This window comes from Carcharhinus amblyrhynchos, chromosome 12 (genome assembly GCF_965287045.1).
Source record: "Carcharhinus amblyrhynchos chromosome 12, sCarAmb.v2.hapA, whole genome shotgun sequence".
Classification (NCBI taxonomy): Eukaryota; Metazoa; Chordata; class Chondrichthyes; order Carcharhiniformes; family Carcharhinidae; genus Carcharhinus; species Carcharhinus amblyrhynchos.
In genome coordinates this window covers 1,637,926-1,654,617 of record NC_137335.1, presented here as the reverse complement: position 1 = coordinate 1,654,617, position 16,692 = coordinate 1,637,926, and the positions used below count along the sequence as shown (strand labels likewise).

Below are 16,692 nucleotides of genomic sequence, written 5' to 3'. Positions count from 1 at the left end.
CATTGTACAGAAAAAATCATCTTCCATAAAAGAGCTGAATGGGCAGATCACCAAAACACAACCAGGGAGAGCAATTTTTATAAGAAATAATCATTGGTTTATTGTAAACTACTGAATAAAACTTGGATGCCTCAAAAGCATCCAATCTGTTGGATTCCTTCATGGCTTTTTATGTCTGCACAACAAAACTACCTCCATAGTGTGTACTAACATTGCCAGCCACTACAGTATGGTGCTTATGCAGCTGGTTATGAACGCAAGGCAAACTCTCATGACCACTACACTTCAAGAATCTGGCAGCTTTATTTTGGGCTTATTCCCAGGCTGTGTGAAATAGTGTGAAGCAGTATATGGAGCAATGTTCTGGCAGCTGACATCTCTATTAACACACACAACAAGAAACTTTAGTTATTGGGAAAATGCTGGAATCTGTTATTAAGGAAGTAGTAACAGGTTATTTAGAAAATCATAATACAATTGGGTTTTATGTAAGTGAAATTGTGTTTGGAAAATTTATTAGAATTCTTGAGGATGTAATAAGCAAGGTAGATAAAGGGGAACTGTTAGATGTAGTGTACTTGGATCTCCAGAGGTGCCATGTTGGGTTATATAGCTGACTGGATCGTAGATTTCTAACTAACAGCAAACAGTATTGGGACAAATGGATCATTTTTAGTTGGCAAATTAACTAGTGGATTATTACAAGGATCACTGTCTGGGGCTGAACTATTTATGATTTGTGTTAATGACTTGGTGGAAAGTACCAACGATATTGTAACCTAATTTGCTGATGGTACAAAGATAGGTAGAAAAGCAAGTTGTGAGGATGATACAAAGTGTGTAAGAAGGGATAAAGATAGGCTAAGTGAGTGGGCAAAAAAATTTGGCAGATAGAATTTAATATGGGAAAATGTGAAGTGTCCACTTGGTGAGAAGAGTAGAAAAGCAGAATCCTAATTAAATGGAGAGCGAGTGCAGAATCCTACAGTATAGAGGAATCCGGGTGTCCTTGTGTAGGAAATGCAAAAGATTTGCATGCAGGTATAGGAAGTGATTAGGAAGGCCGAGGGAATGTTCACCTTTATTGCAAAAAGGTGGAGTATTAAAGGGGAAAGTCTTTCCATAAATGAACAGGGCACTGCTTTGATGGGGGCTGTGTTTCGCCACGAGCGAAGAACCCACAGTGTTCACCATGAGTGATTGCTGATCTGTGACGGCACTTGTTTCTGTAGAGAATGTGGAAATCGGGTGACCTAAGCCATAGGGATTTGCTGTGGGTAATGAGGACCAAAATCATTTAATATTTGAATGCTGTTTCTTGGGAAAGTGAAATGTGCGTGTTTTTGCTGGTCTGCATGGATGGATTTTCTCCTGAAGTTAACTCCATTTGTTGTACTTTGCATTTGAAGACTTTTACTACTGCTAGTTATTGTAATTTTTAATTGAAAGTGCTAACCATTTTGATATTTCTGTGCAATGATTGTGGGTGTACTAAAATTCCATTTTGAAAAGCTTGATGTTATTAAATCTCTTTGTTTTAGAGTGTTATTGAAACTATTGCACAAATGGAAGAAATCGACACAGAAGTTGTACTGAAGTGAGTGTATTTCCTACTTTTTGCAAAATAACATAACCTAGTTTGCAAAAATTTGAAATGAAAGTATGTGTTTAAATGATTTCTCATCTGCGCAAGAGCATATTTTTGGAAGTAATATAATTTGTGGGGGGAAAAGCTCGAGTGAAGATACCTTTTTATAGTTTGCAAATTAAGTCACGATTTACCAATGATAACTTGACAAAGTACTTTTATTGTGGACTGTTGTAACCTTGTAGTTATTTGCTAGAATCTTACAATCTTCACGTTGTAGCATGTTTCTGCTTTACTTTACCTGGAGTTCTGCAGTCAGTTCTGGAAACTCCCAGAATTTAATCTGTTACTCAAGGTGCATGAAGCTTTAGCAATGCACATCGATATTCTGTGAGCCGAGTTGCTGCTACTCTAAACTGTGGTGTGGAGATGCTGGCGTTGGACTGGGATGGGCACAGTAAGTAGTCTCACAACACTCAGGTTAAAGTCCAACATGTTTATTTGGTAGCATGAGCTTTCGGAGCACCGCTCCTTCATTAGGTGAGTGCTACTCACCTCATGCGGCACTCACCTGATGAAGGAGCGGTGCTCCGTAAGTTCGTGCTACCAAATAAACCTGTTGGACTTTGACCTGGTGTTGTGAGACTACTTACTGATTCTAAAACTAGACAAACTAACTAGAATTACTCACCCCCCCTCCCTCTCCTGCTGATCTTTACTTCAGCAGCCTTTATGATAAGTATGTGGCCATGTGTCTTTCTGTCCCCAGTATATGCCTGTGGAAACTCAATGGAATAAAAGAGCTGCTAATTTGCTTTTTTCCATTGATATTTTTTAGGCTTGCTGATCAGATGAGAATGCTGAATTTTCCTCAGTGGCTGGATCTTCTGAAAAACATCTTTGCAAGTTTTATTAACTTTCTAAGGAGGGTTAAGGTAAGCCTTGACCATGTTCAGGATGTTGCTGAATCCTAAATCTGTCTTAGGGGTGAGGAACATGGGTAAGGGAGGGACGACCTGACTGAGGAGACAGCATACATGGTGTTCTTCCGTCAACCTGACCCTGGCAAGGTTTAGACAACAAGATGTTTGCATGTGGAGTTTGGTTGGGTTCAAGGAATGAGGAAGATTTTAGTTAAATAATTAGCATTTTATCCTTTTCTGTTTCTTAATTGTTGCTGAAAATGACAGTAATTGGGTAAACTGTATAAAATTGCCCATTATTAATAATGTTCACAATTGCAATCGCATATTGGAATTACCATTTTAGGCACTGAAATTTGAGTGCATTCTCTGATCACTTCCATGTGGCACAGTGGTTAGCACTGCTGCTTCACAGTGTCAGGGACCGGGTTTGATTCTGACCTTGGGTGACTGTCTATGCAGAGTCTGCACATTCTCCCTGTGAGTGTGGGTTTCCTCCTACAGTCCAAAGATGGGCAGGTAAGGTTGTTTGGCCATGGTAAATTGCCCCATTGTGTCAGGGAGAATAACAGGGTAAATATATGGTGTTAAGGGGATAGGGCCTGGGTGGGATTGTGGTCAATGCAGACTTGATGGACTGAATGGCCTCCTTCTGCACTGTAGGGATTCTATGATTCTATAAATTAATATAGAAGTAGACAATAATACAATTGCTCAAAGAGTGTTGATTTCTGTGCTTTTGTCACTAAAACCTTACGCAGGCAACAGTAAGTACCATTCGTAATGTCGTTTTCCTGGTATTGGATAAAAATCGGGGAAAAAGCAGGGAAATGGAAGCTATCTGTAGTCAGAAGAACCCTGGCTTGGGTCATACGTTGGATACAGAAGTGGCCTATTTGACTCACGAAGGCATGTTTATCAGTGATGCATACAGCGAGAGAGAACTATCTTCACCCGGAGTAGAAACCGAGCCACAGAGGACAGCTTACCAAAACAGTGACCCATGTGGCAGTGACTCTACATCAGAAGCAGAATGTGCCACTGATTCCTCCTCCAGTAAGGAGCAAACATCATCTTCAGCCACACCAGGAGGGTTAGAAATCATGTAAGTTCTGCTCTGTACATATCACACCTCTGAAAGAGTCAGTGCTTGTAACAGTTAACTTTTCCCTTCCTCATTTTAATTCCTGACATCACTAATATGAGATGCTGTATATGGAAACTGAAATTATGATGACTTACAAAACTGCCAAAACATTGAATGTTTTTAAAAGGAGGCTGGATATTGCACTTGGGTCGAATGGGGTCAAAAGTTATGGGGAGAAAGCGGGATTAGGCTGTTGAGTTGGATGGTCAGCCATGATTGTAATGAATGACGGAGCAGGCTTAAAGGGCCAAATGGCCTCCTCCTGCTCCTATCTTCTATGTTTCCATGTTATTGCACAGAAGAAGAGCGTGTGACCCTTCATAGCTGCAGCAGCTCTTTGGAATATCAGTTCAGTTAATCCCATCCCCAGCCTGTTAGCCCTGTAGAATTACGGCATCAAATTAATGATTTAATTATTTCATTACGAATATTTTAATACCAACAGTGTGAAACAATATCTGAAATTTATCAACAGGAGCAGTTGGAATCAGTAAAAGTTTCCTCCGCACAGAGGAAAATCTGATCCCTCGCTGAATATTTTCAACTTTCTCTGAGTTTGTCACCAAGATTTCCAGCAGTTGCTTTACCTTGCTTTGAGTTTTGTCCCATGATTGAGTTACATTGCTCTAATGTTCAAGCCTCTAAAAGTACCGCATGTCAATTCTTAAAAAATAAATGAGAGACACGTACTGCTCACGTGTGTCAAACAATCAGCAACCTTTTCGTGGCCAATATATGTCGTCATTTTGCTTAAGTAATATATTTCCCAGTGTAAGAAATAGAATAAGCCAGAGGAGGGTGGTGGGGTATCTTCGCTTGAAAGACGTAGAATCAGTTTGGGTGGAGATAAGAAATAGGAAAAGCCACACAATCTTATCAAATGACAGTGCAGGTTCAAAGAGCCAAATGGTGGACTCCTATCCCTGAGTCTTATGTTTCTATACAGCTCCTCAAGCCTGATCTACCATGGAAACATAGAAGATAGGAGCAGGAGAAGGCCATTTGGCCCTTCGAACTGTTTCTTCACTTATTACGATTATGGCTGATCGTCCAACTCAATAACCTAATTGTGCTTTCTCCCCATAATCTTTGATCCCGTTCGTCCCAAGTGCTATATCCAGCCGCCTCTTGAATACATTCAGTGCTTTGACATCAACTACTTCCTGTGGTAATGAATTCCACGGGCTCACCACTCTTTGGGTGAAGAAATGTCTCCACATCATCCGAAATGGTCTACCCCAAATCCTCGGACTGTGACCTCTGGTTCTGGGCTCCACCACCATCAGAAACATGAAGGAGATATGTGAATAAGAATGTGCTGATAAGCAATTGATGGTACTTTTTTTCAGACCATTTGATTGTAAAGAGAATGCTTTTTACAGAGAAAAGATAATCCACTTACAGGAGTTGAGTGGATTATTCCAGCTTTCCATTAACCAGACTTCAGGGACTCACAATAAGCCCATTATTGCAATCTTCCTTTCCATACCTTTTTCATATCTAATTCTGTTGCCTTATTAATTGATTTGCTGCTCCTATGTCATTTTAGAAGAATTGTTTATCATGCACCAACTTCATGGATTTTCATGTTCTTGTATTTCAATTATATAATAATTGATATAAAAGCACCATTGTGTTACGGTGGCTAATTTCAATATTACAGTTAAGAACAATACTCTGCTTTAAATTCATCAAAATGTTATTCATGAAACATGATGCATAGTTCCTTTCTAAATAAAATAATTTCAGATTCTAGAACTAGTGGATGTAGCACACACATTAGCAATAGTGGTTCTGCACTGGGGGCAGAGTGTGCTCTGCAGAGGCCCCAGTGCATTGGTTTCATTTGGGGATCCAGCATTTTGCAAGACAATGATGCTAAATGCTGCCTACTTAACCTGTATAAAGTTTATTTATTGGTGTCACAAGTCGGCTTACATTAACACTGCAGTGAAGTTACAGTGAAAATCCCCCAGTTGCCACAAGCCAGCGCCTGTTCAGGTACACTGAGGGAAAATTTAGCACGGCCAATGCACCAAACCAGCATGTCTTTCAGACTGTGGGAAGAAACTGGAGCACCCGGAGGAAACCCACGCAGACACAGGGAGAACGTGCAGTCTCTGCACAGACAGTAACCCAAGCCGGGAATTGAACCCGGGTCCCTGGTGCTGTGAAGCAGCAATGCCAAACGCTGAAACCAAAAGAGAAAATGCTGGGAAATCTCAGCATGTCTGGCAGCATCTGTAAGGAGAGAAAAGAGCCAACATTGAGTCCAGATGACCCTTTGTCAAAGCTTTGACAGTCATCTGGACTCGAAATGTCAGCTCTTTTCTCTCCTTACAGATGCTGCCAGACCTGCTGAGATTTCCCAGCATTTTCTCTTTTGGTTTCAGATTCCAGCATCTGCAGTAATTTTATCCAGTGCTAACCACTGTGCCGCTGTGAGAGTATGTTTGTGAAAAGGCACGTTAGTAAGAGGTAACATGAAGACAGTAGAAAGAATAACAGGGGATCTGTGATCACATAAGAATGTAAGAAATAGGAGCAGGAGAACATAAGAACGTAAGAAATAGGAGCAGGAGTAGGCCATCTAGCCCTTCGAGCCTGCCCCGCCATTCAGTAAGATCATGGCTGATCTGAAGTGGATCAGTTCCACTTTCCCGCCCTCTCCCCATAACCCTTAATCTACCAAAAACCTGTCAACCCGCATCTTAAAAATATTTAGCAAGGCAGCCTCCACCACTTCAACAGGCAGAGAATTCCAGAGATTCACCACCCTTTGAGTGAAGAAGTTCCTCCTCAGCTCTGTTCTAAACCGCCCCCCCTTTATCTTGAGGCTGTGCCCTCTAGTCCTACTGTCCTTTCTGAGCAGGAAGAGCCTCTCCACCTCTATCCTATCCATCCCATTCATCATCTTATACGTCTCAATGAGATCTCCCCTCATTCTTCTAAACTCTAACGAGTACAAGCCTAGTTTATTCAGCCTCTCCTCATAGTTCAACCCCCTCAACTCCGGTATCAGCCTAGTGAACCTCCTCTGCACTCCCTCCAAGGCCAAAATATCCTTGCATAAGTGTGGCGCCCAAAACTGCACACAGTACTCCAGCTGTGGCCTCACCAATGCCCTATACAGCTGCAGCAAGACCTCCCTACTTTTATATTCAATCCCCCTCGCTATGAAGGCCAGCATCCCATTAGCCTTCCTGACCACCTGCTGCACCTGCAGGCTGGGTTTTTGCGACTCATGCACAAGGACCCCGAGGTCCCTCTGCACCATCGCCTGCTGCAGTTTTTCGCCACATAAGTAATAGTCCTTCCTACCATTATTCCTACCAAAGTGGACAACCTCACATTTGCCAACATTAAATTCCATTTGCCAGTTCCTGGCCCATTCGCCCTGCCTATGTAGATCTTTCTGCAGACTCTCCACACCCTCCGCACAATTTGCCATTCCACCAATCTTGGTGTCATCAGCAAATTTCGACAGCATACACTCGGTTCCCTCCTCCAGATCATCTATATAAATGGTGAATAGCTGAGGCCCCAGCACCGACCCCTGGGGCACTCCACCAGTCACCATCTGCCAATCCGAATATCACCCATTGACCCCCATTCTCTGCCTCCTATTTGACAGCCAATCCTCTATCCACGCTAACACCCTACCCCCAACTCCATGCCCCCTGACCTTCTGCATTAACCTCTTGTGAGGCACCTTGTCAAACGCCTTCTGAAAATCAAGAAACACCACATCCACCGGCTCTCCTCTATCCACTGCCCTAGACACATCCTCATAGAACTCCAATAAATTCGTCAGACATGACTTCCCCTTAACGAAACCGTGCTGCGTCTGCTCTACCAAACAATTCTCCTCAAGATGCATGCTCAGTAGGCCATCTAGCCCTTCGAGCCTGCCCCGCCATTCAATAAGATCACGGCTGATCTGAAGTGGATCAGTTCCACTTTCCCGCTTTCTCCCCATAACCCTTAATTCCTCTGTCTATCAGAAACCTATCTACCCGTGACTTAAATATATTTAGCGAGGTAGCCTCCACCACTTCAACGGGCAGAGAATTCCAGAGATTCACCACCCTTTGAGTGAAGAAGTTCCTCCTCAACTCTGATCTAATGTGTATCTTTTCACTGGGTCTCCTTGGCAATTGCATGGGATGCATGGCTCTATGTCATGATGTGGGAATGCTGGCGTTGGACTGGCGTAAACACAGTAAAAAGTTTCACCTGACGAAGAGGCAGTCCCCTCGAAAGCTTGTGAGTATTATCAAATAAATCGGTTGGCCTAAAACCTGGTGTTATCAGACTTTTTACTGGCTCTATGTCACCATGCTTCTTTTATAACATCAGCTTGCAAGATCTTTGTTGACCATTGGGTGGCAGTAGAATCACATTTCTTTATCGGAGAAGACAGATGCTATCCAGGCAAGTTTACTCAGCCCTAATCATAGAATTCTGCAGTGCAGAAGGAGGCCACTCATCCCTTGAATCTGCATTGACAGCAATACCAGCCAGGCCCTATCCCCTTAACCCCAAGTATTTACCCTGCTAATCCCCCAGACACTATGAGGCAATTTAGCATGGCCAGTCTAACCTGCACGTCTTTGGACTGTGGGAGGAAACCCACGTAGATACAGGGAGAGTGTGCAGATTCCACACAAATAGTGACCCGAGGCTGGAATAGGCCCAGTCCTTGGCACTGTAAGGCAGCAGTGATAAACACTGTGGCACTGTGCCTTAAAAATATCTGCAGGTTTGTTTATCTTCTGGTTTACTAATACTCCTTTAGGGATGAATATCTGCCATCCTTACGCTGTCTGGCCTACATGTGACTGCAGCTCTACAGCAATATGGTTTATTAACTGCCGTCTGAAATGGCCAAGCAAGTCAATAAGGAATGAAACTGGACGGACCACCAGTCATCGACCTGGGCAGCACAGACCCAGTAGAGGTGTCAGTCCAGTCAGAAGGGAGTTGCCCTGGGAGTCCTCAATGTTGATTCTGGACCCTATAGAGCCTCATGGCATGGGCAAGGAAACCTCCTGATTACCGTGTACCGTACTCCTTCAGCTGATGAATCCGTACTCCTCCATGAACACCGTTTGGAGGAAGCACTGAGGGGGGCCCAGGCACAGAATGTACTCTGGGTGAGTGACTTAAATATCCATCACCCAGACTGGCTCAGTACCGTCCCAGACTGTGCTGGCTGGGCCCTAATGGACATTGCTGCTAGACTGCTCTACAGCAAATGGTGAAGGAAGCAACAAGAGGAGAAAACACACTTGGCCCTCATCCTCACTAACCTGCCTGCCACGGACACATCTGTCCATGAATCTATTGATAGGAGTGACCATCACGCAGTCCTTGTGGAGACAAAGCCCATCTTCACATTGAGGATACTCTGCATCATATTGTGTGACATTATCACCGTACTAAATGGGACAGACCTCCAAACAGGAAGTTTGAGCATCCAGGAGTTCTGTGGGTCATCAGCAGCAGAATTGTACCCAACCACAATCTGTAACCTCTCGGCCCAGCGTATCCCCCACTGTAGAGCATAGGACAGAAGGCCATTGAGTGTTTCAAGCCTGTCTCATCATTGACTGAGATCATGGCTGATTGCAGCCTTTCTCCTCCTTATACACAGCATTGGTTAATCCAAAGTTAAAATTAGTGACTGATCCGCAAACAGCAATTGGTGCAAGAAGAGGGTTCCAAACTTGCATCACTCCCTGTATGTGGTTAAAACTGTTTCCTAATTTCAATTCTACAAGGTCTGGCCCTGATTTTTATGATGTGGAGATGCCTGCGTTGGACTGGGGTAACCACAGTAAGAAGTCTCACAACACCGGGTTAAAGGTGAACTTTAACCTGGTGTAGTGAGACTTCTTACTCTGATTTTTACTCCATACCCCCTCATCCCTGACTCCCCCACCAGTGGCTGTTGCTTGTCCCTATTTACTTTCTCTGTTCCCCTTAATATCTCAATCATTTAGCACATCCGAATGGTACAAAAATTCTTGTGATGAAAGGATTGAATTAATGAAAATATAGTTTGAGTTGTTTCTCATTCCAGGTTGTGTTCACCACTGGGCAAATGTTTTGAATGGTTGTATCTTGGGATCATGCCTCATTGCAAGTGTTGCTCAGCTGAATTTCATTCACTCTTGCCCTGGTGTCTGGATAGAATGTGTATAGAAATCAGCTTCTGTGGCCTTTTCTTTCTGGTGGCCAGTTGTGGAAGAGTTAATTTTGTGGACAATTCCACGTCCCCAATCCCTGGTCTGAAAGTTGGAGGATGATGTGCAGTGGTGGCAAGTTACTCCAAGAAGAGAAACACTTGGGAAAAGAGAAACAATCTTCCCAAAATGAAAAGTCTTGGTGCTTTGTCTCTTTTTCTGAAAGCATTAGTTGAAGAATTTACCCAAATTCCTATTTTATTTTAGGGTCAGTGATGACTTGCGACTTACAGAACTGGAGCTAGGCAGAGTTGCCAATAATCTTCAAGAACTCCTCTACAGTGCTTCTGACACCTGCCATGATCGGTGTGTGAAGTTTCTAATGGCTAGAGCTAAGGTAAATTAAATTGTGCAATTCTGCCAAGTTACTGTTCTGTTTTAATGTGTAATTTGACCATGTGTGTTGTCTTCTGTTCATCATTTAATTGCTGAAGGCTTTATTTACTTTGCAAATTATGTAAACGGCAGTTTCCAACTGGATAAATTTTCATCGTCCAAGCATCAAGCCACTAGTCAGTTTTTTGCATTTACAGGTTTTAAGCCATTCTTGTTTTCTCCTTTCTAATTGATTACTTTCTGGTGCTGTTCATCAATAATATAGAATCTTTCCATTTAATTCTAACACATTCCACCAAAACAATTCTGCAATTAGTATCCATGAAAAGATTTCTAGCATTAACTATGCAGACTTAATCTGAGGAGAGATTACTGGGCGTTGTCTCAGTGTGAATTCTGAGCTGATTGACGTCATAAAGCTACAAAAACAAAAATGATTAGCTAAGTATCCTCCCGGAAACCTGCATATCCAGTGTACATGTCTGTGCCCCTGCACACTTTGCGCTCTCTTACAGGAGCCTGCATCTGCTCCATGCTTGTGTTTGCCTGGGCTCACCTTCTGGCCCCATCCGTGCTCTCTCTCTCTCGGTTATAGATTACATTGATTTCCAGTAGCCAGCCCTGTTGGCTACATGCCCTACACTACAAACCTCAAACTGATCGCTGTGTTAATGCCGAAACCTCGCTGTGCCAACTTCCTTCTACATCACTCTGTCTTGTATCTCACCCTGCCAGCTTTTGCCTAAATAAAAGTTTATAAACTTCAGACCTTTTTATTCAGAATTTTCCTTCAAACCCAAGTAATAAAATTCTGTTTTATGAATGATCTGTTTCAAATCTTTGTGACCTTAGATAAAAGTAAATGCAACTTGTGTAACCTCTGGGATATATTGGCAAATAAAGAGATATCTTCACAAGTCATATGACAAGCTGGGAACGCTGTTAAAAGCACATGTCGCCAGTGTCTCTATAGATAAAGGCAGAGTTAGAAAGTAAGGAAGCTTTGCTAACCCTTTATAAATCTTCACAAAGCACTGATTGAAATAGAAAAGCCCAATTCCAAGCCCAAGGGCACCATACTTTAGGGTGGGTGTCAAAGTTTCATGGAGAGAGGGTTTATTAGCATGGTCCCAGGGATTAGGGCCTTCAGTCCTGTGGTGAGAAGAGAAGCTGGGATTGTTCTCCTTGTAGCGACTGGGAGGTTTAGTAGAGGTGTTAAAAAATAAAGCTTCCAGTGGAGAAACTGTTTCCATTAGTAAGAGGATGCAGACTTAATGTTAACGGTGGAAGAATTGGAGAGGACATCATCTGAGAGTGAGCTGATCTGCAGTGTGCTGCCTTAAAGGGCAGCGGGAACAAGTTCCATGGTAACTTCCAAAAGGGAACTGGATAAATACCTGAAGGGGAAAATATTGCAGGGCTACAGGGAAAGAGTGGGAGAAATGCCAGCACAAACACATGGGACTGAATGGCCTGCTCTGCTTCCTGGTTGTGTACATCGTATTATTCTGGCAGCAGTAATCCATTACTCAGCTGTGTTCTGCTCTCATGGTAAAAGCTGCTGTTGTTTGCGGAGTGACCATCTTGTTTTGAAAATTACCTTGGAAAAATTTGTTCATGCTTCAACTTGTCCTGGATGTGTTTCTTGTTGTGTGGAAGCCCAAATTCCAATTATATTCCCCAGTCATAAAAATGATTTCCCCAATGGTTACTTTCTGCAATCATTTTCCAGGCAAGCGGTGTGGGGGCGAGGAGTGTATGAGACTTGCAAATGGGAAAGCTTGCCGCTCTGTGACTGTCCAGTTCTGATGTAAATTATAAGATTCTGGCAGTCGTACAAATGTGTGTAAGGGTATGTGGCACCCTATCTTCCTGTTTCTGTTGAATGAACTAATGGGTTCCTAAGCTGCATGAATTCCAGTTGTAAAATGGAAAAATATTGCTGGAGGCATTTCTCAAACTGTGTTGGGAAGTTTAATTTTCCAGTAATTTGTGCAGCTCTTTCAGCATTCTGACAAGCCTATTTATTCTCTGTTCTGATCTCTTAAATTTTATTGTCCCAAGGACATAAGATGCTTTGGAACTGCCAGCATCTGCCCTTGTAATTATCTTGTTAAAGTTATCTCAGACATTTCTAACAGATTATTGCACAAGTCTACATTACAAAAGGATAAGTTAACAAACCCGTTCCAAAGCTCATAATGTGTGCATTGCTGTCTGTTGTACAAAATCTTCAAAGGAAGATTTTAAAAAATAAAAATGCATTTAAATAAAGTAACAAGGACTGCAGTCTGAATATTATGGTTCAGATTCTAAAAATTTCATTCTTTAGTTTCTAACTATTTGACCTTTTCAGATGTTGGTCAAGGTTGTTTTTTCCAAACTGAACTAGTAATCTAAAGTCTTAATGTTTATTTGTTAGTGCCATAAGAAGGCTTACATTAACACTGCAATGAAGTTATTGTGTATATCCCCTAGTCGCTACACTCCAACGCCTGTTTGGGTACACTGAGGGAGAATTTAGCATGGTCAATGCATCCTAACTAGCACGTCTTTCAGACTGTGGGAGGAAAATGGAGTACCTGGAGGAAACACATGCAGACATGGGGAGAATATGCAGACTCCACAAACAGTGACCCAAGCCGGGACTCGAACACGGTCCCAGGCGCTGTGAGGCAGCAGTGCTAACCACTGTGCCACCCACTGTCACTTGGAATGCTGTACATGGGCTTTCCTGCAGAGGTCCAGTTTCAAACCAACATGTTCGAATCTGGTTATGTTCACTGAATGTTTTTTTGTAAACTGTATTTTAACACAAGGCAATGAACTCTGCAAAATACTGAATGTCTGGCCTGATAGAAACTGAAAGTAAGCAGCAGGAATATCACAGAAACATGCTTTTGCTATCTCAGTTCTGGAGCACTGATGACCAAGGTCCCGCAGAAAGTCTGTTCAAAGCATTACTTCCTTTTAAATGTTGAAACTTTGTGCTCATCTATTGCTGAGCAGTGGGAAAAGGTTTGTGTGACAGATGCCTTTGTCAGAATCAGAATTGGGGTGGACCAGGTAGATGTCGTGGTCTCAAATTCCCTGGAAGGTTTTGGTGCAACTCAGGAGTGACATTACACTGCACCTTTCCTCGATGGATTATCCCTACCTCCATGCAAGAGACCAATTCATCCAAGTTTCCTGAATTTATGTGACGAATGCATTTGAGTCTTATGTAATTAAAATGCTGTCAGTCTTGGTGCATCTGGAATTCTTCAGGCATCCACCGGCACATTTCCAGCTGTTCTGAAGGATTAAGCAGCTGAATAGGGCTGAGGCACTAAGGTAGCAGCAGCCAGTACCCCACTTCGTGTTTACTCTTATCGATAGCCATGTATTTGAACTTGTTTGATTCTATTTATTAACAACTTGGTGTAGGCACGAGAACTCTGCAACCAATTGCCAACGACCTAAGCAGGCATGAACTTGTGCAAGTGGAATCCAAGAAACTTGGAGCCATTAACTTCCCTAAAACTATTGATGTGATTGTACCCTCACTGTATGTGTTTGCCTTCTTACCTGTGGTTTGCTTACCTATAATATTAATACCATCGATATGTGCAGAGTGTAGGTTGGGACCTTTTATAATGTGTTGAAGTTTTCCGATTATGCTGTATACAACTACAATGGGTGTAATGATGCTGAAATAATTGCCTTTTTGAAAATTAAATTCAGATTCTTCCTCTCATTTCTTTCCTCTTTAATTGACTTACTGGAACGAACCTCATTTCCTTGAACTGTGTAAGTGCTGCTAATCTTAATTACATAATCTTTGTGTATTGATAAGCTACTGTAACCAGTTATAAATGCAGAAATAACTAATCAGCATCGCTAAGGATTGTTAAATTACTTGCTAGATTTAAGTGACCGGGAAAATAGTGAATTTTTATGGATTTCATCCTCCAAAATAATCCAAATTAGTGTTGTCTTCTCCACAGGACCAGACCATGTTCCATCACTTCAGTGGTAGGCTTATTATAATGAAACATTGAGGAAATTGTATTAAAAATTTAGTGCTTTCCATTTGAAAAATTCACCACTTCCTGTGCAGTTTCAGTAATACAGGATGATGGTGTAATAACTAACAGACTCATTCAGTCTATAGTTTTTATTGGCAAATGATTAAGTTTAAATTCTCCAATCTGTGATCCCATTGGCAGTGCCATTGTAATGCATTCAATCAATGATATTTCCGTTCTCTAGTTCATGTCTGGCTTGTGTGTACAACTTAAATTCAGGAGTACACAGGAGCAAAGGGGACTAAATAACATGCTGAGCAGAAAGATAATAATTTATTTATTTTATTTATTAGCGTCACAAGTAAGCTTACGTTAACAGCAATGAAGTTACTGTGAAAATCCCCTAGTTACCACACTCCGGCTTCTATTCGGGTACACTGAGGAGAATTTAGCATGGCCAATGCACTTAACCAGCACATCTTTGGACTGTGAAAGGAAACTGGAGGAAACCCATGCAGACATGGGGAGAACATGCAAACTCCACAGACGGTGACCCAAGCCGGGAATTGAACCCGGGTCCCTAGTGCTGTGAGGTCACAGTGCTAACCACTGTGCCACTGTACCGCCCCGTGGGGTGGGAAAAAGAAAACAGATGGTAACACTTGATCTGTTGTCCTCAGAAGTGAGGCAGTTAAATTTCACCACAATCCCATGTTCAAGGGCAGCACAGTGATTAGCATTGCTGCTTCACAGCGCCAAGGACCTGGGTTTGATACCTAGCTTGGGTCACTGTCTGTGTGGAGTCTGCATGTTCTCCCCTTTTCTGCATGGGTTTCCTCCGGGTGTCCCAGTTTCCTCCCACAATCTGAAAGATGTGCAGTTTAGGGTGCATTGGCCACGCTAAATTCTCCCTCGGTGTACCTGAACAGGTGCTGGAGTGTGGTGACTAGAGGAATTTCACAGTAACTTCATTGCAGTGTTAATGTGAGCCTTGTGACTAATAAATAAAGTTTAACTTTTAGTTGGCTGAGTATGGGCTGGATTTGCATTGCTTAACTTGTGCTGAACTGTAGGCTGCAGTAGGTAGGAACATGGCTGAAAATCTCCAAATTCATCTCACGTGGAGACTTGACTATTGTCAGAAGGAGAGGAGTTTCACTCCCCATGACTTATCCACTGGCTGTCCTACCATAAATTCATATTTGCCAGGGTCCTCCCTGTTCGTTCCTCCTCCTTAACTGAGTGTAATTCATTATTTTTTTAGATAATCTAATTTCCATTCATCAATCTTTTTTTTTCAGATTGCGAACTGGCAACGCTTGCCTCCTCCTGTCCTCCCAGTGACTTGCCTGAATAACTACATTTCCATCTTTCTGGGCCCTTTAGTGTAATAGTAACAATCTTGTTTGTTTCAATTTCTCCAGGTCACCTGCATGCATAACCAACAGGTAATGTATCACTGGCACCATCTTCAGTCCTTCATCATCAATCAGCATTTTCTTGCTGATCTTTTCAGCCTTGTTGGTGCCTTGACACTTGCCTCAGTTCCTTTGTTTAAGAAAACTGGGGAGGATTTAAACGCAGCTGGACAGCATACTAACCCTCTGTCTCGTGCAGTCCACTGTACAGGTTAGACTAAATAAAGCAACACTCAGAACCAGGTTGGTTGAATGGGAGCTCATTCAAGAGGGAAAGAGATAAATATTTGCTTTATTGTGTGGTAACATGCCTGTACTTTATTGGTTTTTCATGTTGTTAACCTCATTTGTTTTTACTGTTTCCTTTTTCAAGGATGGCTTCCTCGAAAAGCTGAACTCCTCAGAGTTTGTGGCACTGTCCCGAACCGTGGAAACCTTTGTCCAAGAAACAGAGAAGATTTGCAGCAGACGAAGCATGTCCCTTCGCGGAGCCCTGCAAAGTCAGGCCAATAAATTCGTCAACCGATTCCATGACGAGCGGAAGACAAAACTTGGGTAAAACCACCATCAGGGATGGAAATGCGGCTTGTAGCTGTTTGCTGCAGAGATTAAATTAGTTTTAGGACCTGACAGAAGCTAGGCTGGCTCCCCCCCGCGCCGCCCGCCCTTACAGGATATTCTTTTTCTCTGTGGGGGAAAAAGGGGTGAGCGGGTTAACTTACTGAGGCATGTTAGGTTGGATGGAGCAGGCAGCAGGTCATGAGGGGAAACAGCGAGGCCTCAAAGCATGATGGTCATCGAAAGCAAGAGAGCTTCAGACATTTGGTATCGTGGTTAATAAGGCAGATCAGGTTAATTTATGTGAAGTAATTTCCTGTCAAATTGAAGAATTACATTTTGAATAAACTTGCACTCATTATTATCAAAACTCATTTAAACTTGTTTTAAATCCAAAATGCCAAGCTGTATATGATTTTTGAGTTTTTGAATTATTACCAATGTAAAAAAAACTCTGTATACACGAG

General features: G+C 42.4%; 1 protein-coding gene across 2 annotated transcripts in view; it reads left to right on the top strand.

Moving 5' to 3' along the window:
- vps54 (VPS54 subunit of GARP complex) overlaps positions 1–16,692 on the top strand; it is a 66,410-nt gene that overhangs the window by 25,399 nt on the left and 24,319 nt on the right. For both annotated transcript variants that reach the window (XM_080199963.1, XM_080199964.1), the window contains exons 10-14: positions 1,542–1,597; positions 2,427–2,523; positions 3,273–3,616; positions 10,114–10,243; positions 16,041–16,222. In XM_080199963.1, the coding sequence (XP_080056089.1) occupies positions 1,542–1,597; positions 2,427–2,523; positions 3,273–3,616; positions 10,114–10,243; positions 16,041–16,222 (809 nt within the window). The remainder of the gene's footprint in view (positions 1–1,541; positions 1,598–2,426; positions 2,524–3,272; positions 3,617–10,113; positions 10,244–16,040; positions 16,223–16,692) is intronic.